General features: G+C 51.8%; 1 protein-coding gene across 9 annotated transcripts in view; it reads right to left on the bottom strand.

Annotated features, from left to right (window-relative positions):
* Positions 1-19,015, bottom strand: part of SARDH (sarcosine dehydrogenase) — a 75,479-nt gene extending 56,464 nt beyond the window's left edge. For 5 of the 9 annotated variants that reach the window (XM_015436244.4, XM_045372775.3, XM_005580496.4 and 2 more), the window contains exons 1-8: positions 18,917-19,015; positions 18,099-18,149; positions 14,678-15,038; positions 13,265-13,443; positions 12,148-12,327; positions 11,222-11,345; positions 10,923-11,023; positions 7-111 (exon numbers count right to left, since the gene is read on the bottom strand). In XM_015436244.4, coding sequence (XP_015291730.3) covers positions 7-111; positions 10,923-11,023; positions 11,222-11,345; positions 12,148-12,327; positions 13,265-13,443; positions 14,678-15,008 — 1,020 coding nt within the window. In that variant the 5' untranslated portion in view covers positions 15,009-15,038; positions 18,099-18,149; positions 18,917-19,015. Of the gene's footprint in view, positions 1-6; positions 112-10,922; positions 11,024-11,221; positions 11,346-12,147; positions 12,328-13,264; positions 13,444-14,677; positions 15,039-18,098; positions 18,281-18,792; positions 18,845-18,916 lie in introns of those variants that run through there. The other 4 variants (XM_065529893.1, XM_065529892.2, XM_045372779.2 and 1 more) reach the window with 4 other exon arrangements.
* Positions 19,016-23,698: the final 4,683 nt, after the last annotated feature.

The raw sequence follows: 23,698 nt of genomic DNA, 5'->3' as shown, positions 1-23,698 counted from the left end.
TCTTACCTCCTCCCAAAAGATGGGGTTGGCCTCATAGCCACCCACAGACAAGGCATCCCCTTGGAGGCGGAGGTAGACAGAGGCATCGTGATCACGGACGTTGGGCATGTTCTGGAAGGCAGAGAGAGAGGCTTTGGCATCAGCCAGAACTGGGTGGGGACTTGGTTCCCCATGCCCCATGGTGGGCCAGCACCTCCACCCAGGGTCACCAGCCCAAGATGGTCCTCCTCGTTGTAGGACCCTGAGGACAGGGTGGACACGGGGTCTTGAGTTACACACAGTGAACGGGTCACTGCCATTCAAGCCTGTCCTTCTCCAAATCCCACAAAATAACAGCAAAAGGGGAAGAAGGAAGAAGGAATGGATGAAGGAAGAGAGCGAGGGAGGGAGGAAAGCAAAACGTATAACCCACAAAGATGAGAGAATAGGCAGAGGCAACAGCAGAGGATGGATGGGAGATTGCAACCAACCCTGGAGGATGCAGAGTAGATGGAGGAGTGGTGAGCCTTAGCTGGGGCTGGAGGAGAGGGAGACTGAGCAAGACAAGCTAGTGTGCCCCTCCTGCCTCCTCTTGAATCTTCAGAGCTACCCCAGGTTCTTCTGCAGGGGGTAATGTGCTTGCTCATGTACGGAAGGATCTTCCCCTGGAGATGTGGGTCCTGAGAGGCTCCAGACGTGGGGAGAGTGGACTGCCATCCCCCCACCCCCCATAGCAGATTAGAGACTCTTCTGTGAGACACTGAGAGGCCCAGTGAAGACTTGAGATGCTGACACCAGGGTCCCCCTAAAAGAGAAGGGCTTGCCGCCCAACCTTCCTGAGAGGCTCTCCAGTCCTCCCCTCCAAGCCTCCAATCAGACTGCTGCTCACTCTCTCATAAAAATAAAACCACAGGGTCAGACACAGTGGTTCACACTTGTAATCCCAGCACTTTGGGAGACTGAGGCAGGCAGATCACGAGGTCAGGAGATCGAGACCATCCTGGCTAACACGGTGAAACCTCGTCTCTATGAAAAGTACAAAAAATTAGCCGGGCGAGGTGGCGGGCACCTGTAGCCCCAGCTATTCGGGAAGCTGAGGCAGGAGAATGATGTGAACCCGGGAGGTGGAGCTTGCAGTGAGCTGAGATCACGCCACTGCACTCTAGTCTGGGAGACAGAGCGAGACTCTATCTCAAAATAAATAAATAAATAAATAAATTAATTAAATTACATTAAATTAAATAAAACCACGGGCCGGGCGCAGTGGCTCACGCCTGTAATCCCAGCACTTTGAGAGGCCAAGACAGGCGGATCACCTGAGGTCAGGAGTTCAAAACCAGACTGGCCAACATGGTGAAACCCCGTCTCTACTAAAAATACAAAAAATTAGCCAGGTTTGGTGGCACATGGCTGTAAGCCCACCTACTCAGGAAGCTAAGACATAAGAATCTCTTGAACCTGGGAGGCGAGGGTTGCAGTGAGCCAAGATTGCGCCATTGCACTCCAGCCTGGGCAACAAGAGTGAAATTCTGTCTCATAAATAAATAAATAACCACAAACCACAACAAGAACATCAGGAATACAAGAAGATGGTGTATTAGTGTGTTCTCACACTGCTAATAAAGACATACCCAAGACTGGGTAATTTATACAGGAAAGAGGTTTAATGGACTCACAGTTCCACATGACTGGGGAGGCCTCACAATCACGGTGGAAGGCAAATGAGGAGCAAAGTCACGTCTTACATGGCAGCAGGAAAGAGAGACAGCATGTGCAGGGGAACTCTCTTTATGAAACCATCAGATCTCCTGAGACTTATTCACTACCACGAGAACAGTATGGGGGAAACTACCCTATGATTCAATTTACTCCACCTGGTCCCACCCTTGACACATGGGGATTATTATGATTCAAGGTGAGATTTGGGTAGGGAGACAGCCAAACCATATCAGAGTGAAAGACAGTGCTATGAAAAAGGAATCTAAGATGAAGAAAGAGGTCTTTAAATGAGATATGATAGTCAAAATTTACAATTCAACAGAAGAGCCAGATAAGGCTGGGACCATCATCCAGCGATTAGGCTAAAAGAAAAAGACTACAAAACAGAAATCAGGAGTGGAAAAAAATAAGAAAATCAGAAGGTCCATCTTGAAAGTCCAATCTCCATTTTACAGGGGTTCCAGAAAGAAAAGACAGAGAAAAATGCAGTCGAGGAAAATGTCAAAGCAACAATCCAAGAAGAGTCCTCAGATTGAAAATCACGCATTCATATGGAAGGGCCCAAGAGTGCCCACCAAGCCCTGGGTCTGGACAGAGGCCTGCATCAAGGCCACGCCATGGGAAACTGGGTGGCCAGGACACAACACTGGGTGGCCAGGAGGGCCATCAACAGGGGACCGCATTGCTGGAGCCTGGAAGACATGGAGCAGATTCTTCAAACGTCTGATGGATGTTTTTCAACACAGAATTCTAGATCCTGTCAAGCCATCAATCAAGTGTAAGAAAAGAATAAAGGCTTTTTCAGACATTTATGAACACAAAACATGTACTTCTCACATACTCCTTTGCAGTAAATGGCTAGAGAACACACTGTGACAAAAGGAGGAAAATAAACCCAGAAAGAATAAAAGCTATGGCTCCAGGCAGGGAGAAGTAAAGAAGGCCCTGGAGTGACAGCATAGACCACACAGTGGCCAGTCTGAAAGGGAGCGGAAGATCTGAAGGCAGCAGGAAGTCCTCCAGGGGAGGGAAATGGGACTTAGAGGCATTAGGTGGTTTATCTGATGTGTATGCATAGTCAGAAAATAATATCAATAGGTGTTTTACAGATCCCTTGACACAATTGGGGAAAAATAGTGACAGTTATGGACACACATGCAAATACCCTCAACAAAACAATAGCAAACTGAATCCAGCAACATACAAAAGGGATGATACACCATGGCCAGACTGAACATGGTGGCTCATGCCTGTAATTCCAGCACTTTGGGAGGCTGAGGCAGGAGGGTCACTTGAGGTCAGGAGTTCAAGACCAGCCTTGGCAACATGGTGAAACCCCATCTCTACTAAAACTACAACAACCAGCTGGGTGTAGTGGCACATGCCTGTAATCCCAGCTACACAGGAGGGTGAGGCAGGAGAATTTGCTTGAATCCAGGAAGCAAAGGTTGCAGTAAGCCAATATCATACCACTGCACTCCAGCCTGGGCAATAGAGTCTCACTCTGTCTCAAAAACACACGACAAAACAAAACAAAACACCATGGCCAACTGGAATTTATCCTAGGAATGCAAGGTTGGTTTAATGTATGAAAACCAAACAATAAAATACACTATATCAACAGAGTACAGGACAAAAACCACATAATCATTCCAGTAGATGCATAAGAAGCATTTGGCAGAATCCAACATCTTTAATGATTTAAAAAAAAAAAAAAAAAAAAAAAAAAAAAAAACCTCAACAAACACTTAACAAACTTGGAAGAAGGGAACTTCCTCAAAGTGCTGAAGAGTATCCACAAAAACCCACAGCGAATGTCATACTTGAAGGAAAAAGAATGACTGATTTCCCCCCAAGATCAGGAATAAGAGAAGGATATCCATTCTTACTCCTTCTACCCAACATTACATTGGAGGTTTTAGCCAGGGCAGCAATTAGGCAGCAAAAGTAATAAAAGGCACCCAGATTGAAAAAGAAGAAGTAAAAATATTCCTATTTGCAGATAACAAGGTCTTGTATATATAAAATCCTAAGGAACCCACTAAAAAACTACTAGCTCTCCTCTCTCTCTCTCTCTCTCTCTCTCTCTCTCTCTCTCTGTCTCTCTCTTTCTCTCTTTCTTTCTGACAGAGTCTCACTCTATCACCTGGGCTGGAGTGCAGTGGTGCCATCTCAACTCACTGCAACCTCCACCTCCTGGGTTCAGGTGATTCTCCCACCTCACCCTACCGAGTAGCTGGGATTACAGGCACGTGCCACCACGCCTGACTAATTTTAGTATTTTTAATAGAGACAGGGTTTCACCATGTTGGCCAGGCTGGTCTCGAACCCTGACCTCAAGCATCTGCCCACCTCAGCTTCCCAAAGTGCTGGGATTATAGGTGTGAGCCACTGGGCTCAGTCAAAAAACTAATGTATTTCTATACACTAGCATTGAATAATCTGAAAAGGAATATAAGAAATAATTTCACTTACAATATCATCAAAAATAATAAATACGCTTAGGAACAAATTTGACAAAAGTCTTTCTAAAAACTAGAAAATACTTTCAAAAGAAATTAAAGAAGATCTAAATAAATAGAAAGACATTTCATGTTCATGAAATGAAAGACTTATTTTTGTTAAGGTGACAACACACCCCAAATTGATCTATGGCTCCAACACAATGCCTGTCAGAATCTCAGCTAGTTTCTTTGAAGAAATTAAATAGCTGACCCTAAAGTTCATACAGAGATGCAAAGGACCAAGAATGCTCAAAACAATTTTGGAAAGGAAAAACAAAGTTGGAGGATTCACACTTCTTGATTCCAAACTTACTGCAAAGTTACGTAATCAAGACAGTGAGGTACTAAATAAGGATAGACCTACAGATCAATGAATTAGAATTGAGAGTCAAGAAATAAACCTTCTTCTTCAGAGTTAATGATTTTCAATAAGGGTGCTAAGACAATTCCTTGGGGGAAAGCAGACTTCTCAAAAAATGGTGCTGGGCCAACTGGATAGCCACATGCAAAAGAATGCAGTTGGACCCCTACCTCACACCATGCACAAAATTTAACTCAAGATGGATTACAGACATAAGTATAAAAGCTAAAACTATAAAAGCCTTAGAAGAAAATAATAGAAGTAAATCTTTATAGTCTTGGGTTGGGAAATGTCTTCTTAAATATGACACCAAGAGCACAAATGACAAAAGGGGAAAAAAAGAGATGAATTGGACATTATTAAAATTTAAAACTTGTGCTACAAACCATACCATAAATAAAAGTGAAAAGGTTATGTATGACTTCTGGATTCTGAGAGAAAAAAAGAAAGTGAAAAGACAACCACTGAATAGAAGTTTCAACCACTGAATAGAAGAAAATGTTCATAAATCACATACATAATAAAGGACCTGTATCTAGAATATTTAAGGAAATCCTACAACTCAATAAAAAGATTTTTTTTGAGTCAGAGTCTCACTCTGTCGCCCAGGCTGGAGTGCAGTGGCGCTACCTTGGCTAACTGCAAGCTCCGCCTCCCGGATTCACACCATTCTCCTGCCTCAGCCTCCCGAGAATCTGGGACTACAGGTGCTGCCACCACGCCTGGCTAATTTTTTGTATTTTTCATAGAGATGGGGTTTCACTGTGTTAGCCAGGATGGTCTTGATCTCCTGACCTCATGATCCTCCTACCTCAGCCTCCCAAAGTGCTGGGATTACAGGCGTGAGCCACTGCACCCAGCCAAGCAAACCTATTCTTAAATGGGCGTAGTGTCTGAGTAAACCTTTCTCCAAAGAAGATATACAAATAAATCAATAAGCACACGAAAAGAGGCTGCACATCATTAGTCATTAGGGAAATGCAAATCAAACCCACAGTGAGACACCACCTCACACCTTCTAGGATAACCGGCATTAAAAAAGACAAAAAATAACAACAGTTGGTGAGGATGAAGGGGAACTGGAACCCCTCCATATACCTCACTGGTGGGAATGTAAAATGGTGCAGCTTCTTTGGAAAGTAGTCTGATAGTTCATTGAAATGTTAAATAGAGTTACCATATGATTCAGTAATTCCACTCCAATGTATATATTGGGTGTTCCTTATCTGAAATGCTTGGGAACAGCAGTATTCCGCATTTTTTATTTTTGGGGATTTTGGATATTTGCATTATTGGATATTTGCATTACCTGTTGAGCATCCCCAAACCAAAAATCAAAATCCAAAATACTCCAGTGAGCATTTCCTTTGAGCATCATGTTAAGAGTTCAAAAAGTGTTGGATTTTGGAGCATTTTGGAGTTTCAGATTTGGGGTGCTCAACTTGTATAAACTCAAGAGAAATAACAACATAGGTCCCCACAAAAACATGCATATGGATGTTCACAGCAGCACTATTCAAAATAACCAGAAATGAGAAACACCAAATGTCCACCAGTGGGTAAATGAATAAATAAAGTACATTCTATCCATACAATGGAGTATTATTCAGCTGCAAAAAAGTATGAAATACTGATACATGTACTACATGGACAAACCATGAAAACATATGACGCAAAAGAAACCAGACATTGTGTGATTCCATTTCTACTAAATGTCCAGAATAGGAAACTCCATCAAGGCAGAAATCAGATTTGGGATTGCCTAAGCCTGGGGATAGTGTGGGAAATGGGGAGTGACTGATAACAGGTATAGGTTTTGGGGCATGAGGATAATGTTTTACATACACACACACACACACACACATACACAACAGTTACAGAGGAAACTGGGACAAAGCAGCTGGGACAAAAACTATTAATGACTCCAAGAAACACAAAAAGTTGGACACTACTTGATCAGGCATTAACAATGTTTACGTAATCAGCTAGGCACGGTGGCCCACGCCTGTAATCCTAGCACTTTGGAAGGCCAAGATGGGCGGATTGCCTGAGCTCAAGAGTTCGAGACCAGCCTTGGCAACATGGTGAAACCCCGTCTCTACTAAAATACAAAAAAAAAAAAAATTCCGCTGGGTGTGGTGATGGACGCCTGCAATCTCAGCTACATGGGAGGCTGAGGCACGAGAATTGCTTGAACCCAGGAGGCAGAGGTTGCAGTGAGCTGAGACTGTGCCACTGTACTCCAGCCTGGGCAACAAAGTGAAACTTTGTCTCAAAAAAAAACAAAACAAAACAAACAAACAGAAAACCAATGTTTACAAAATCATAATATGGCAGACAGGAACTGCTGATTTAACCAATAAACAAACCAAACAAAACAAGACGATTTAGAAAGCAAGCAGGCATAACGTCCACCTCCACTGCGGCTCCTCTGCACGCGAGGAACAGCCCTCTCTCAATGCCTCCGTCACCTGCCCCTGAACTGGAGATGAGCACAGGACACGTGACCCCTGACCCGCCTCTGAGAGCAGAAAAGGGGATGTGCAGAGACCAGAAGGGACATCCTGGCAGATGCTCCCTCCCTCTCCGCCGGGATCCCAGGAGTCCTGTTCATTGGAATGAAAGTATCTGCATCAAGGGATCGTTGTCAGGCAGCACATAGAAGTTCCCAGTAACTGAGCACTGTTTAAAAATAATAATAGCCAGGCGAAGTGGCTCACACCTGTAATCCCAGGACTTTAGGAGGCTGAGGCAGGAGGACCACTTGAGCAGTTTGAGACCAGCCTGGGCAACATAGCAAAATCTCATCTCTATAAAAAATACAAAAAGTAGCCAGGAGTGGTGGCACGTGCCTGTGGTCCCAGCTACTCGGGAGGCGGAGGTGGGAGGATCGCTTGAGCCCAGGAGGTTGAGGCTGCAGTGAGCTATGCTCGTGCCACTGTACTCCAGCCTGGGAAACAGAGTGAGATCCTGTCTCAACCAATGATAATAATAATAATCATATCCTAACCTCTACCAGCACTACTACTTTGAAAACAAAGCCGGCCCCAGAGCTCCATAGAGCAGGACAGTGGGGACACCTGGTGGCCGGGGAAGCCCCTGACGCTTGTCCCAGCAGGATCCGTGTCTGGACTTTCCTGCCCCTTGCACAGACCCTGCTACCTCTGAGCACCCAGCGGAGTTCCCAGTTCAGCACCAGCGTCCAGTGCAGCCCTGGCCTTTCTCTCCAGACAGCAGCCTCCTGCTCTGACTGTCTCCAGTCTGGCCCTGGTGCCACTGACTCCCTGCCTCCTGACCTCAGCCCATGCCTTCCATCCACCTCTTTCTTCCATCCGAGCCCTGCCTTATTGCTCCTGCCCTCTGAGATCTTTCTCCGAAGCTCCAGCTGGCAACAACTCCACACCCCTCTGTCCTTGTCCTTGTCATCACACAGCTACGTCCTCACCAGCACCTGCTGTATGCCAGGCACCATGCCCAGCTGCATCACTCTGTCCTTCCCTCAACAGAGCCTGAGGCAGTAGGGATGGTTATTACCCATTTTGCGGAAAAGGGAACCAAGGTTCAGAGTGGTGACAGACTTTCCCAGCCTGGGTGATGGAGGAGTCAGCGTTTAAACCCAGCACCCGGGCTCTTACCCACGACTCTGCCCCCGATGGAGAAGCCACTCCTTGCTGCTGCAAAAGGATGCCGGAGCGCAAATGTGAGACCACCTAAGAGCACCCGGGCCACCTGCTTCAACGACAGCTCAGAGAGGGAAGAGATGAGCCCTGGCCACAAAGGAAGCTGTGGGCAGAGCTCTCTAGGACCCAGGCCTGGGACAGATCCTCAGAAAAGGGAGATCCTTGGGGCCACACAACCCTCTGGCCACCCAAGAAGAAAGATGAACCACACGTGAGACCTGAGCCCTCACCTGCCAGCCGGAGCCCCCAGGCCCCAATGTGTGTGGCTGTGTCTGATCAGGATGGACAGTGTCCGGCTGCACAAGGCTGCCACACCTAGGGAGCTTCCTGAGCAGATGGAAATGGGCTGCACAGGTGGCATGCACCCAAGACAAGGCCCCCTGCAGGTGGGTCAGGCCACAGCAGGTGGGCAGGTCAGGGCCGGCGGCCTGGCTCCTTCTTCAGATTCACACCAACTGCCCAGCGGCAGCCTCTGGAAGGGCCAACTTCTGGGCACCTGCACATGGCCAGGTGTCAGAGGAACATGAGGGGCTCTGTGCGAAGCCCCATATCTCCATTTTTCTCCTACCAGGTCTCGGAGCTGCCGGGGCTGGTGGCCCTTTTCCTGTGCTCTGGTACCAGAGGCATGCTGGGATCTGGACTGGCTTTGTAAGTAACACCCCCTAGCTTTGCTTGAATCTTGACATAGACAAGAGGAGGCAGCTGCAGGGACCTAGGCCAACTCTGCCTTGCTTCTTCCCTGGAAAGGCATCTCAAAGGCAGGCCTTGGGAGGAATTAGGGATGGAGGCTGGAGCCACAGTCCTGGGCTTGGTGGACACTCTGTGGCCACCCTCCCTGAAGTCCCAGGACACAGCTCTGCACGCCCTCCAGGAGCCCACTGCAGCCTGAGCACGACCCCTGGTGGCCACCTAGGGGAAGAGGCTCTCCCCAGGGACCCGGAGCCGGGGAAGAGGTCTCAGCACTCAGCTCTGACACCCACCGTGTGACTACTCTTAGTCCCTAACCCGGCACGTGGCACCAGCCACCCGCAGTGAGCGTTTGCTGGAGTTAGACTCATTCTATGAATAAGGGGTCCTGAGTCCAGTGGGGCGTGGCTTGCCAGTGCACTGCAGTCAGAGGCAGGAGCCCACTGGGACCGGCTCCATTTCCCCACCCTCTTCATCGCCCTGGTCTACGAAGCAACCAAGCCTGGCACCTCCCCGGTGACCACAGGGAAACCAGGCTGGCAAAGGGTGGTGATGGGTAGCCCCTAGGGACGAAGCTCCCAGCTCAGGGGCCCAGGCTTCCCTCTCACTGGCCCTGACCCTAAACAAGGGCAGTCTGTTCTCACATTGACTCTGCCCCACAGCCTCTGGCCCTGGCTATCTGAACAGCCTGCAGGTCCCGACTGCCATGCATGCTCTGTGCACGCTTCTTGTCCACCACGCCACCCTCAAGAGCCTCACCTAGATGCAGCCGCCTCCTCCAGGGAGCCTCCCCTCGTCCACTAGGGCTGGGAATTCCTATAGCCCCTGCGTCCCCATCAGAACCCTTATCAGCATGTTCTGGAATTGCACGTATACTTGTCTGTACCTCCCAACTCTACCCAGCAAGAATTAGATCTCTGTCTGTGTTATGGCCACAGCTTCTAAAATCGGGTCTGAAACACCGAGCTCACCCCATCAATGTCTGATGCAGGGAGGGTTTGATGGAATGTGAACGGTTGGATTAATATGTAGGTAGATGCTGGAGGAAGGGCAGAGGAAGAGATGTGTGGCTAGAGGGAGGGAGGGAGGGATTGATGTGTAGAAGGTTGAGTGGGTGGGTGGATGGAAGGATATATGAAAGAAGGGATGGACAGGTGAACATGTGGATAAATAGATGAATAGATGGATGGAGAGATGGAGGAGGGAAGAATGGATGGAGAGATGGCAAGATGAATAGAGGGAGGGAATGAGTGGAGGGAGGAATGGACGAAGGGAAGGGAGATGGGTAGAGGGATGAGGGAATAAATAGGAGAAGGCGTGGATAGATACAGGAGTAGATGGATGGAGAGACAGATGGAGAGACGGAGGGCTGGACAGAGAGAGGAATGAGTAAGGGAGGGTCACATGATGAATGGACGGAAAGAGGGCAATCAGTAACAAAGTGGCAGGAAGCTCCCAGCCACCACCATGGGAGGGAGGGGTTGAGGACAGGAGAGAAGAGAGAAGAGAGGGCAGGAGGCACCCAGGTGCCAGCAGGTGCACCCAGGCCCCCAACCTCCCTTGGCAGAAGGCTCTCAGAGAGGTTCTTCATGCCAGGAACCAGCACCCTCTGAGACAGGCACCCCAGGCACACTGGGAGCGTGCAAACATTTGGGGCTTCCTTGAAACTCCTGGGCACAGAACATGACAAAAAGCTAGGCCTCCTGCACCATGCAGGACAGGCTGGGCTGCGTTCTGGGCATCAAGGAGAGGCCAGGCCCTGAGGAACAAGGGGGTCAGCCCCATCAGGGATACCCCTGTGCTCCCTAGTTTAATCTTCACACCACCTGGAAACACTCCGTGTTACAATCCCCATTTCACAAATGAGGTGACTGAGGCTTGGGGCAGTGAGGGAACCCACTAGGGTCGCACCACCTGGGTTCAAGCTGGGATTCAGAGCCAGGTCGCTGTGCCCCCCACAGACTGACACAGAACCCGGGGCTGTCCACCTACCTGAATCCCCTCGATGCGCTCGGTGACGACATAGGCATGGTGCATGGCCACCAGCGGGACCTTGACTCCAGCCATCCGGCCCACAGCACTTGCCCACACTCCTGCGGGCAGAGCACAGACAGCTCAGCTCTGCTGACACCTGGTGGGAGCTGCCTCTCAGGTGTGCACAGGCTGCCTCTGCAGACCTGTCTGCCCTAGCAGGGGCTCCCCACCCCAGAAAGAAGCCCTACAGAGGTGGGAGCAGGTTTAGGGAGCAGCCAGCATGGCCACACAGGAGTCAGGAGAAATGCTATTCCCACCTGCACAGTTGACCACGCAGGGCGTCTGGATGGAACCGTGTGGAGTCTCCACACCTGCAACCCGCCGCACCCCAAAATCATCTGTCCACACACGAATGCCGGTCACTGGGCAGTTCTCAATGACCTGGGATTGAGAGGAACTGCTTCTAAAACTCCATGGGACTCCCTGGGGGAGTTTACCAACCCCCCTTCAACCAACCTCTCCTCCCAGAGGGGAGCTGGGGACACTGTTTCTGCTAGCAGCAGGTCCCCTGTGATACTATCAGGGAAACGGGATGACCACAGCACCAGAAAACTAGACCCACCCATGCCTCGACTTGGAGAACTTGAAAGTTGATCAAGTTCTTTCACTTGACTTGTTTGGGGGAACCCTCTTTTCATAATGTGAAAAAGTAACTGACTTTTTTTTTTTAAAGCAAGATATTTGATTAATGGAAGGATGTTTGCAGTCTACTGTTTGGTTAAAAAAAAAGTCATAAAACAACAGCAGTTTGGTTCTATTTTGCATACATATATATTTTCATAGAAAAATATTTGGAGTAAAACATACCAAAATGTCAATACTAGTTACTGCTGGGTGATTTTGACTTCTTTTTTGCTTATGTGTCTTCTTAAAATTGTTCTACAAAGATGTGCAGAGTTGAGATAAATGTAGATACAAATTACAAGAAGGGCTTTTGAGACAATTTGCTTGTGCAGCAGAGGAATGGGTGCACCCACGGCATGACCTGATGTCTGTGAACAGACCAAAGGCATAGCCTCCCCTTAGCAGGGGTGGACCAGAAGGCTCAGAGAGGTCCTCACTGGCCCCAAGTCACACAGCAGTCAGAGAATGGCTGCTGTTCTCTTGCCTTCTGCTCTCAGGGTTCTAAGGCAGGAGGAGTGGGCTGGGAGCAGGGGACCCAGAGCCGGGGGGCCGTCAGTACCTGTGCTCCTCGGGCAGAGGCTGCCCTGGCGAGGGTGCTACAGGTGCCAGCCGGGTCCATAGTACCGTCGTGGGGCACATACAGGGTTCCGTAGAGGTCGTCCACGTTCATCAGCGGGTACAGAGTCTTGGTCTCTGCCGGGCTCAGCACATGGGATTCCACACCATACGCCTTGCCCAGCTGGGAGGACCCAGGGAGATTAACTGAGTCTGTGGGAAGCAGACCGCTGGGCCACTCCCTCCCCAGCTGGGCATCCACCGCAAACCCCAGCCTCACTTTCTCCCAGAAGCCTTAGCCGGTCCCCACGGCTTCGGAGCCTGTCCCTTGAATCTGCTTCAGCATAAGAGTTAAGGAGCAGGGGATACTCCATTGAAGCAGGCTCCAGGGCCAGGCCCCCTGTGCCAACCCGACCCTCACCAGCTGTGTGACCAACCTGGGGCAAAGTCGCTTCAGGCTCACCCAAGTGAAGTGGGGGTGAGAATAGTGTATGTCACTGACCAAGAACTTAGACCAGTGCCCGGCACAAAGTGTCTATTATATAAAATAAATAACCCCACAAGTCTAATACTTTAGGCCTGAGAAGTTTCCCAGTCAGACCAGCTGCCAAGAAAGACGAAGGTCCTCAGTTTCAGAGTGTCAGATAGACCACGCCCCCACATTGATTGCCCCAAGAACAGCCAATCAGTGTCCTCAGGCGTGGACCACTGGGAGGGAAGAGCTGAGCCAATCAGATTCCCTGTCTGGGAATTCTGAATGAAGCCTGGCAAAGTCACTTTCTCCAGGTGGCACAGCCAGCAAGGGGCGGCGCTAGGGCTGGAACCCAGATCTGTCACCTGCCGGGGCTCCTTCCCTGTGGCATGTCCTCTCTCTCGTGGCAGAACGGTGCCCACCGACATAAGCCCCACCCCCGACCCCGCAGGAGGCAGACTCATCCACACAAGCCCCCCACCCCCAGCCCCTCACGGGATGCGCACATGGACATGAGCCCCCCGTACCTCCATCCTCACAGGGAGCCCACCCTACCCCCAACAGGGCGTGCACTCACCAATATGACCCCCCAGGGAGTGCACCCCCCCACCCAAGTCCCCCTCTTTGCCCCCCGCAGGGGAGCACACACCGACATGAGCCTCTTGTACTCGTCCAGGCGCTGCCGGTTGGATGCGATGAAGAGGCCCCCATTCTGGATCCAGCCCGTGTGTAGTCCCGTCTCCTCCTCCAGCTCCCGGCTCACCACACGCCGAGTGTGGGCCAGAAGCTCCACCTCCACGTCACTGGGCCGCAGCTGCCACAGCAAGCCTGCCCAGGAGGGTGGGTGCCATTACTCCCCAGGGAGGGGACTGCACCTCCTTCCCCCCTACGAATATCTGGAGATACCCTGATATTCAACCATGGGTGTCTTTCTCTGCAGGGTCTTTCTCTGCAGGCCCTAGGGGGCCTGGAGAGGTTGTTGAGCAGGAAATAACGGGACCACGATGAATGTGAGGGAGGTCTCGCCCTTGGGCAGCTCAGAGAGTGACATAGCAAAGGCCCCCATTTTTGGAGCACCTACTGTGTGCCAAGCCCCGTGCTAAGCCTGTCGTCCTATGAGGAGGGCATGATTCTCTTATCGATCAAGTTCAAGTGGCACCAACAGTTCTGTGGCCAAGGTCACAGAGCAGGTGAGTGGGGGCACCAGGACACCAACCCACTACTGAATGAAGCCTAAATCTGCATTCTTCCCAACAAAGGCTGCCCTCCAGCAGCAGAGTCTGAGAGGTGGCAGGCCAGGGGTGTGACTGATGAAGTGTCAGGGAAGGGGCTATGACAGCCCAGCTAGGGGCCGGTGAGAAGGCAAGAGCAAGGGTTGGAGCCGTGGCATGTGGGAGCCGGCTCGCATCAGCTCTCAGGAGCCCAGGGATAAACCTCTTCCCAACTCCACAGTCAGTGACCTCATACTGGTGGTTTGCTATTGGCCAAGGCGGGAGTGTTTATACCACAGAAATTGGCCAACACTGCAAGTCAGGAGATCCCGTTTACCAGGACACCCATGGTTGAAAGGGTGAAGGCAGAAGGTTGGCTGTCCTGGGACATGCACACCATAGGTGCTTAATACATGCCCACTGGTTAGTTAGGAGAATGAGAACTGTAGAAGCCTCTGGTGCTCATGGAGGACACAGGTCTGCTTCACCCCTAAAGGTCTCCGTCTGTCCTCCTCCACTCCCTGGGATGCCCTCAATCCTGGTGGCTCTGTCCGGGAAAGGGGCTTCTGCTCTCTGGACCAGCTGCCTGGAGTTTCCGGCCTTGGTCCCAGCTTCACTCTCCAGGCCACACAAGCAGCATCTACTTCCTCCTCCCACCACAGCTCTTGAGAGACTTGGAGGGCAAGCAGTACCCCCAGCTCCACCCATCTGCAAATTGGCCAAGCACCCTTCCCCAGGGTCTCTTCCCCAGGCTGGTGGTTGTGAACCCTGAACTGTCTCAGCTAGCAAGGGACTGTGGCCCCTCGCTATGTCCTATCCCTCCCTGGCCCTACCTGGCCCCTGGTCCCTACCTGCCGTGTGCCAGGTGGTCCCGGAGGTCAGCCGCTCCCGCTCCAGCAGCACCGCCCCACTCATGCCCAGCTTGGCCAGGTGGTACAGAGTCTGGCAGCCCAAGCTGCCTCCACCAATGACCACCACGTTGGCTGTGCTGGGCAGGGGTCGGCTCGGGCCTTGGGCCACCACCGAGGTGCCTTGTCCCTCCTTCAGGGTCCGCTGATACGGCACACTCTTCTCGGCTGTGGGGCCAGATGCGCTGGACAGGTTGCATGGCCCCAGGCCCCGGGTAGGGCTCCGGCGAGGGCAGGCAGCAGCCACACGTAGGGCTCGGCTCAGTGAGGCCATGGGGGCTCCGGGCCTCAGCACAGCAGGGAGCTGGGGAGAGAATCAGAGCTGGGTGGGGTGCAGAGGGGACATGGTGGGGGCTGTGCTGAGTACCCAGGGGAATAAGGGCCCTACGGTATTACCTCCCAGGACTTTCCTCCTGCCGCTTCCCCGTGTCATGCATGCATTCATTCATTTATTCATTCATTCATTCTGTGTGTATTTTTAAGGACCTGGTATGCAGCAGGCTCTGTCAGTGCCCGGGGCAACCATGGTGAGGATAGGTCTCTGCCAGCCCACAGAAAAGACAGGGAGCGCCAAGCTCTGGGTAGGAGTGGGGGTCGGGGCCATAAGGGGAGGCAGAGAAGAGTGGTTGATGTGGCTGGCAGAGGTCCAAAGTGAGATCTGAAGAAAGCGGGCTGCCCCGTGAGGCCAGGCAAGGAGGACGGAGAGGGGACTGAGGACAGAGGACCGATAGCTGGAAAGGAGGAGCTCTGGTCTCAGGCACGCTCACCCCCAGGTCGCAGACAGTGAGAGGCCAGGGCTGGGAGGGGGCCGTCCCGCCAGCCTCGAGAGCCCTTTCAGAGCTCAAGATGCTTCTGAGGGACCATGCAGCCCTGGGAGCCCACAGGTCTGTGCTGAGGCAGACCCCAGGTCCTGTGGTGTGGGGATGGGACCTGGGGGAGTGCCCAGAGAAGGCGGTGGTGGTGGCACAGCAAGGCAAGGCAGGGGCTGTGTTGAGGGATGGAGTCAATTGCACTCCCAGACAGAGAGCCAGGAGGGAGAGTCACTGTGGACGCTACAGCAGTGGCCACAGGGTATCAGCAGACAGCCTTGAGATGGGGCACCCAACCCCCAAGCCTGGAGCCAGTGCCTCCTCCTGGGCAGGCCCCTCCCAAACCCAGACAAGAGGTGTTGCCCCCTCTTCAGCCCCAAAGCTCGGTGGGACCTAAGGCAGAAGCTGATGAAGGATGTGGTGTCTGGGCTCTGCTCCCTTGGGGCCACTGGGATTGCAGAGTAGGGGCTCAGAAGCTAGGTTAACATGCCTTCCTCCCCTCTGCTCCATCCCAGCTGACCTACCCCAAATCCCTCCTCCTCCTTCAGGAAGCCCTCCCAGATCTCCCCAGCCAGAAAAATCCAGTAACAATGAGAATGCAAGAGGGAGCCCTCCTTCTCAGGAGAGAAGGCGCTGATGAAAACGGATGTCTCCTTGGGTGCGGGTGACGCAGGACAGGCAGTCAAAGGAGTCGTCATGTCCGGGGGACGCAGCAACTGTGGTGACTGCGCAATCAATACAATCAGCCTCCACGTTTGCGTTGTAACTGAGCTCGTTCAAGCAAAGCTGTCTGCAGTAGGGCTTTTCCCTTGGAGAGGGCATGCCCACATTGATTTCACCTGTCCTCAAACTGACCCCTTTGCTCATTCTAATAGTAAAAAACACACCCCTGGGTGGAGATTTTAAGATGCTAATGAGGCCGGGCTGGGGGGCTCATGCCTGTAATCCCAGCACTTTGGGAGGCCAAGGCAGGCGGATCACCTGAGGTCAGGAGTTCCAGACCAGCCTGACCAACATGGAGAAACCCCCGTCTCTACTAAAAATACATTAGCCAGGTGTGGTGGTGCATGCCTGTAATCCCAGCTACTCAGGAGGCTGAGATAGGAGAATTGCTTAAACCTGGGAGGTGGAGGCTGCAGTGAGCCAAGACTGCGCCATTGCACTCCAGCCTGGGCAACAACAGTGAAACTCCGTCTCAAAAAAAAAAAGATGCTAATGAGACATGTGACGTTTGAACAAGCATGTACAGCTACCTCATGTGCACCCAGAGGACCCGCCATCACATGTTTCCTAGTAACCTCTCTTTCCACCCGCTTATGAATAATTGTGGAAGACTCCCTGAAAGGGGGTTTCTCCAGCAATGGTCAACGCTGCCTCACCCTTAGGAGCAGTCCCCCCAAATCCTCTCTCTCCCAGGGTGCTGCACTGTCTTTTCCGCACCTAACTTTCAAAATGTTCTTTTTCCTTTGCAATAAATCGCTCTATGCTGCAGCTCTTTTGCTGTGTGTCTCATGTTTAAATTCTTTTTTTTGTTTGTTTGTTTGTTTTTTTGAGAAAGGGTCTCACTCTGTCATCCAGGCTGGAGTGCAGTGGCATGATCTCGGCTCACCGCAACCTCTGCCTCCTGGGTTCAAGCGATTCTCTCGTCTCAGCCTCCTGAGTAGCTGGGATTACAGGTGCATGCCACCAGGCCTGGCTAATTTTTGTATCTTTAGTAGAGACAGGGTTTCACCATGTTGGCTAGGCTGGTCTCAAACTCCTGACCTCAGGTGATCCGCGTGCCTCGGCCTGCCAAAGTGCTGGGATTCCAGGCATGAGCCACTGTGCCCGGCCTAAATTCTTTAAACTAAGAAGAACCGAGGTCTCACAACAGCCATCAATGGAGGGGTGGGGTGGTGTCCTGCGCAACGTGGACCTCCACTGCCCTTTTCTGGGATCTACAGGAAAAGTGAAAGGGATGTGGCTGTGATCCGAGGTGTGGAGTGCTGTGCCACCTACATCAGTATGAACGATTGATGTAATTAGCTGAGAAAGTCAGCCTCGTTTTTCAAGAGTGGACCATATGCTATGCACGTTCGTTCACTCTCGTTGAACACCTATAGACACATACTTCACAGCGGGGGAGTCTGACACATGGAGAGGCTCCCTGAGGTGACCAGGGTCACAGGGCCTCCATGTGGCCGTGCCAGGGACTCTCTCCTGCCCCCTCTTCTGACCATCCCAGGGGGACTCAGGACCCACTGCCACACCCTGTCCCACCTGAACTGTGGGCACTGCCCAAGCCTGACGAGGTGCAGAACCCTGTCCTAGGTACAGTGGGGGATGTGAGGGGGATCCCAGCTCTCAGGCAGGTCAGGGCGGCCCTCCCATCCCCTGCCCCAGCGCCCTGTCCCCAGGGAGGGAGCAGGGAGTCTGCTCGGAGTGGCGAGGGGAGTGTGGAGGGGTTGGAGCTTGTCCTCAGCCTCTCAGCCCTCAGTGTGTCAGCCTGTCTGCCTCCTGCCTGCAGAGGTGGCCCCAGACAAGGAGGCATGCCCCCTGCACGTGTCTGTACGTACCTTCAGTGCTTGAAGGTCCACAGTCTTCCAGGAGCCCCCAGAAGTGGTGCCCTACGAGGGGAAAGCCAGCTTGAGTGGCACCGAGGAAGGTTCTCCAAGGCTGAACACCCCTGGCCCCACCCCCCACCACGGTGCTGCACGCACGGCACACCTGGTCAGCTCTGGGCAAAAGTCTCTCTCCTCCTTCCAACTGTGCCCAACACAACGGCTGCTGGCGCCAGAGGCTGCCACGTGCCCCTTCACCACCTGTCTGGACAGTCAGGGCTCTCGGGACTGCCAGACTGGGGGCTGGGGGCTGGCAGCGGCCCCAGTGGAGACAGCCCGGAGCCCCTCCTGCCTGCCACCTCCCTAGAAATAGCTGCCTCCATATTAACCCGCTCTCCTGCCCCCTCCAACTCTCTCCCGCCCCTGAGTCAGCTTCCCAGGAGTGAGGGCTGAGGACAGCCCTGGGCTTGGGATCAGACAGACGGTGGAGGTTTTGTCACAGGACCGGGGCCTTGAGCAACAACTTAACCTCACTGCAAAGCAGGGGACCCAGGAACGCCCTCCTCCTCCCAGGCTCAGGAGGTGGCGGGGGTCAAGCGAGGAGAGCGCCTGGCACCTTCGCCTGGGGCGGGAAGGCAGATTGTTGTGGGGTGGAGCGGTGGGGGGCGGGGAGGCAGCTGCCCATATGGTGAATCCTGGTCCTGCTCACCCAACTGGATGGTCCCTGCAGCCACAGGCAGAGGGAGATCCCAGCCAGCTCCGGCCAGGCCCAGCCCCGCCCACATAGGGGAGGCCCCAGCCTTGTCCCTCCCTGGGGGTGTACCTCCAAGTACCTCTCGTCAGCTGCAGCGCCCCTCGGCCCTAAGAGTGCTTGGCCCAGCGGAGGTGCCTTCACCTTCTTGCTTCCCAAGCAGTGGCCTGGCCGGAACCCCAGGCCTCCCCCGCCCCCTGGCCTCGCTGCCAGCCCCGTGTCGCCGCCCAGGATCTGGGCGGAGCGTACCGCCCACCGCCGCGGCTTCTTGGCCAGCTCAGTGGGGGCTTCTAGGCCAGCCCAGTGGGCAGCTCCCTCTGAGGGTGGCAGAGCAGGGCTGTCAACCCCATGCCCCATTACCCGTAGGCGACCTGGCAGTCAACCTCCCGCTCCAACCCTCATTTCCTCATCTCTGAAACAGAGGCCTCAGGGTTGCTGCAGTGAACCCAGGCACCCCTGCCTGCTGGAGCCTGCCTGAGCTCCCCACGCCCAAAAGGAGCTATGCACGGGCAGGGTGGGCAGGAAAAGCGGGGTCAGCAGCAGCTTGGGCCAGGGGCCTGTCCATTGCAGGGAGGCTCCTTTGGTGAGGTCATCTCAGCACATGTCCCAGTTTGCTCACCCCCAGGGACAGGGCACTCGCTGCCTTCAGAGGCGGGTGAGAAGGCCTGGGTCAGCTTCCCAGGGACAGGGGCTCCTGTTCTGTCTGTGTCGTGCTCTCCTGAGCTCCCAGATCCCTCCCGTGTTCGGGGAGAGGCCCAGGAGCCACTGGCTCTTTTACTGCACAGTACGTAGGCCCCAGGGCAGGGATTCCGGCCTCCAGTGACTGTTGGGGACAGCAGTGCTCAGGGAAGGGGCCGCACAGCAAGCTGGTGGGGGAGGCAGACTGGATGCTGCAGCCTGACTCTGAGCTGGGGCAAGTCACCCATTCCCAGGCAGAAGTGGACACCCAGAAGAGGGGTGCGGAGGAAATCCAGAAAGAAATCCAGAAGGAATACACCTCTGGGTCAGAGGTGGCTCACGGTGGCTCACGCCTGCAATCCCAGCACTTTGGGAGGCCGAGACGGGCGGATCACGAGGTCAGGAGATCGAGACCATTCTGGTTAACAGGGTGAAACCCCGTCTCTACTAAAAAATACAAAAAACTAGCCGGGCAAGTTGGCGGGTGCCTGTAGTCCCAGCTACTCGGGAGGCTGAGGCAGGAGAATGGCGAGAACCCAGGAGGCGGAGCTTGCAGTGAGCTGAGATCCGGCCACTGCACTGCAGCCTGGGTGGCAGAGCGAGACTCTGTCTCAAAAAAAAAGAATACACCTCTGGATGCCCAAATAATCAGAACAGGTGATGTAAAGTAAGATCTCCTCTTCGCACTGGATCAAAGATGGGTATTTCAATGGCAGTCTGTTGACACTGTAGTGATGCCAGCTGCCAATACCGGAAGTGATCATATACTAAACCGCTGTAATTAATACCAATCAAATCGTTGTGTTCTTATTTGCACCGAGGATGCCCGACTGTCTTGCTGCCAGCTTGTCTATCCTCTACATTTACTGAATGCCTAATGTATGCAAAGCACTGCTGGGAAACCGATAGTGACATCTAACCGATAGATCCAGCCCCTGCCCTCGAGGGGCTCAGGGTCCACGAAGCAGACAGATCCAGGGAGAGGCACGACACCACGAGGCTGGCTTCCTTCCAGTAGGGGAATCCCAGGAGGACCTCTTAGAGGAGGGGGCCTGGGCTCTGGGCCTGACCACGTGCTGACACCATTCTCAGTCCATGCCTCAAAGGCAAAGGGCCCACTGGCTTAGGCCCCTGGCTGCCTAGTGGAAAGCCGGCCCCACCAGTTTGAGGCTTGCCTGGGGTGGTGTGGGGGTCCTGGGGCAGAGGACCTCCTCTTCAGATGGTGTGGCTTGCCCAGCGGCCTGAGCTAGGGCTGTGCTCACCCAACAGGGTGACAAACGAGCTCAAGAGGGCAAGGAAGGAGCATGGCCCAAGTTCTCCCAGGAGCCCTGGAGGTGCAGGTGCATGGGAGAGAGACACAGCAGACACCACAGCCCCAGGGCAGTGGCCAGGTACCCCACACCTCTCCTGTCCCTGCACTCAAAGACAAGCGGCAGCTGTTGCAAAACTCTTACAAGCCAAGAGGGCAGCACAGTGACCCTGCACTTTGGACAAGGGGTGGTGGCGGGGGGCCGGCCCTGACCTGTTAGCTGTCTGTTAGCATCATAGGATTTTCATCCAGCAGGGCCTGTTAGCACCCAGCTCAGGTCTGGGAGAGGTGGAAAAGCTGTCTCCCCCTCTGGGGGACTAGTAGTCACAGCTCTGGAGGGGCCAGAGTTGGGACAAGGAGGCCAAGACAAGGTCCTGTATGATCTCGGGCTGGTCTCATCACCTCTCACTTTGCTGAGACTTAGTTTTCCCATCTTGGAACCAGAGGTTAGAAGCCCTGCCATGTCAGTTTCACAGAAGCCTTGTAAATTTCCCTGAGTAAATTTCCCCCAGTCTGGCTCTAGACCACACCAACAGAGGGGCTACCACCTCAAAGAAGTCACCTCCACCAGGGATAAAATCCACTTGATCATGGTGCATGATCTTTTTAATGTGCTGTTGAATTTGGTTTGCTAATATTTTGGTGGGGATTTTTGCATCTCTGTTCATCAAGGATATTGGCCCATAATTTTCTTTTCTTGTAATGTCCTTGTCTGGCTTTGGTATCAGGGTAATTCTGACTTCATGAAATGAGTTTGGAAGTGTTCCTTCCTCTTGAATTTTTTGGAAGAGTTTGAGAAGAATCAGCATTAATTCTTTCTTAAATGCTTGGCGGAATTCACCAGCAAAGAAATCAGATATCTTGGGCTATTATTTTTTGGGAGGCGTTTGATTACCGATTCAATCTCCTTACTCATTATTGGTCTGTTCAGATTTTCTAGTTTTTGTTTGTTTGTTTTGTTTTTTGTGTGTGGTTTTTTTTTTTTTTTGAGGTGGAGTCTTGCTCCCAACATGCAGGCTGGATCTCAGCTCACTGTAATCTCCACCTCCCAAGTTCAAGTGATTCTCCTTCCTCAGCCTCCTGAGTAGCTGGGATTACAGGTTGCACCACCACGCCTGGCCAATTTTTGTATTTTTAGTAGAGACGGGGTTTTGCCATGTTGGCCAGGCTGGTCTCCTGACTTCTGGTGATCCACCCGCCTCGGCCTCCCAAAGTGCTAGGACTACAGGCGTGAGTCACCGTGCCCTGTCCAATTTTCTAGTTTTTTTGTGAATCAGTCTTGGTTGGCTGTCTGCTTCCAGCAATTTATTCATTTCTAGGTTATCCAATTTGTTGGCATAGTTGTCTATTATAATCTCGTATATTTCTTTGGTATCAGTTGTAATCTTTCCTCTTTCACTTATAATTTTATTATTTATCTGAGTCTTTTTTTTTTTTTAGTCTAGCCTAAGGTTTGTGGGTTTTGTTAACCTTTTCAAAAAAAACTCAACTCTTAGCTTTGTTGATCCTGTCTCTTGTTTCTTAAGTCTGTATTTCATTTATTTCTGCTCTGATCTTTCTTTCTTTCCTTCTGCTAACTTTGGGCTTAATTTGTTCCTCATTTTATAGTTCCTTGAGGTGTGAAGTTAGGTTTTTTATTTCAGATCATTCTTAATGTAGGCATTTATTCCTCTAAACTTCCCATCTAGAATCACTTTTGCTGCATGCTATGAGGTTTGGTTGTTGTGTTTCCATTTTCATTTGCCTCAAGGTATTATTTTATTTCCCTTTTGATTTCATATTCCACTCATTAGTTGTTCAGGAGTGTGTTGTTAAATTTCCACATATGTGTAAAATTTCCACTTTTCCTCCTGTTATTGATTTCTAGTTTTATACCATTGTGGTTGGAAACGATACTTGATATGATTTCAGTCTTCTTAAATGTGTTAAGACTTGTTTTGGGCTGGGCGCGGTGGCTAAAGCCTGTAATCCCAGCACTTTGGGAGGCTGAGACAGGTGGATCACGAGGTCAGAAGATCGAGACCATCCTGGCTAACACGGTGAAACCCAGTCTCTACTGAAAAATACAAAAACAACTAGCCGGGCGAGGTGGCGGGCACCTGTAGTCCCGGCTACTCAGGAGGCTGAGGCAGGAGAATGGCATAAACCCGGGAGGCAGAGCACAGTGAGCTGAGATCCGGCCACTGCACTCCAGCCTGGGTGGCAGAGTGAGACTCCATCTCAAAAAAAAAAAAAAAAAAAGACTTGTTTTGTGAGCTAACATAGGATCTTTCCTGGAGAATGTTCCATGTGCACTTTACAAGAATGTGTGTCCTGCTGCCATTGGATGGAATGTTCTGAATCTATCTGTTAGGGCCATTTGGTCTGTAATGTTGCTCAAGTCTCCTGTTTTCTTATTGATTTTCCAGCTGGATAATCTGTCTACTGTTTAAAGTGTTGAAGTCCTCTACAATTATCGTAATCTATTTTCCCTTCAGTTATGTTAATATTTGCTTTACATAGTTGGGTGCTCCCATGTTGGGTATATATATATATGTATATATGCGTGTGTATATATATGTATATATGTTTATATGTGTGTGTGTGTGTATATATATATATATATATTTTTTTTTTGAGACAGTCTTGCTCTGTCACCCAAGCTGGAGTGTCGTGGCACGATCTCGGCTCACTGCAACCTCTGCTTCTCTGGTTCAAGTGATTCTTCTGTCTCAGCCTCCTGAGTAGCTGGGACTACAGGTGCATGACACCACACCCAGCTAATTTTTGTATTTTTTTAGTAGAGACAGAGTTTCACCACATTGGCCAGTCTGGTCTCAAGCTCCTGACCTCATGATCCATCTGCCTCGACCTACCAAAGTGCTGGGATTATAGGCG

This window comes from Macaca fascicularis, chromosome 15 (assembly GCF_037993035.2).
Source record: "Macaca fascicularis isolate 582-1 chromosome 15, T2T-MFA8v1.1".
NCBI lineage: Eukaryota > Metazoa > Chordata > Mammalia > Primates > Cercopithecidae > Macaca > Macaca fascicularis.
The sequence above is the reverse complement of the archived record's forward strand: the minus strand, read 5'-3'. Positions and strand labels throughout refer to the sequence as shown.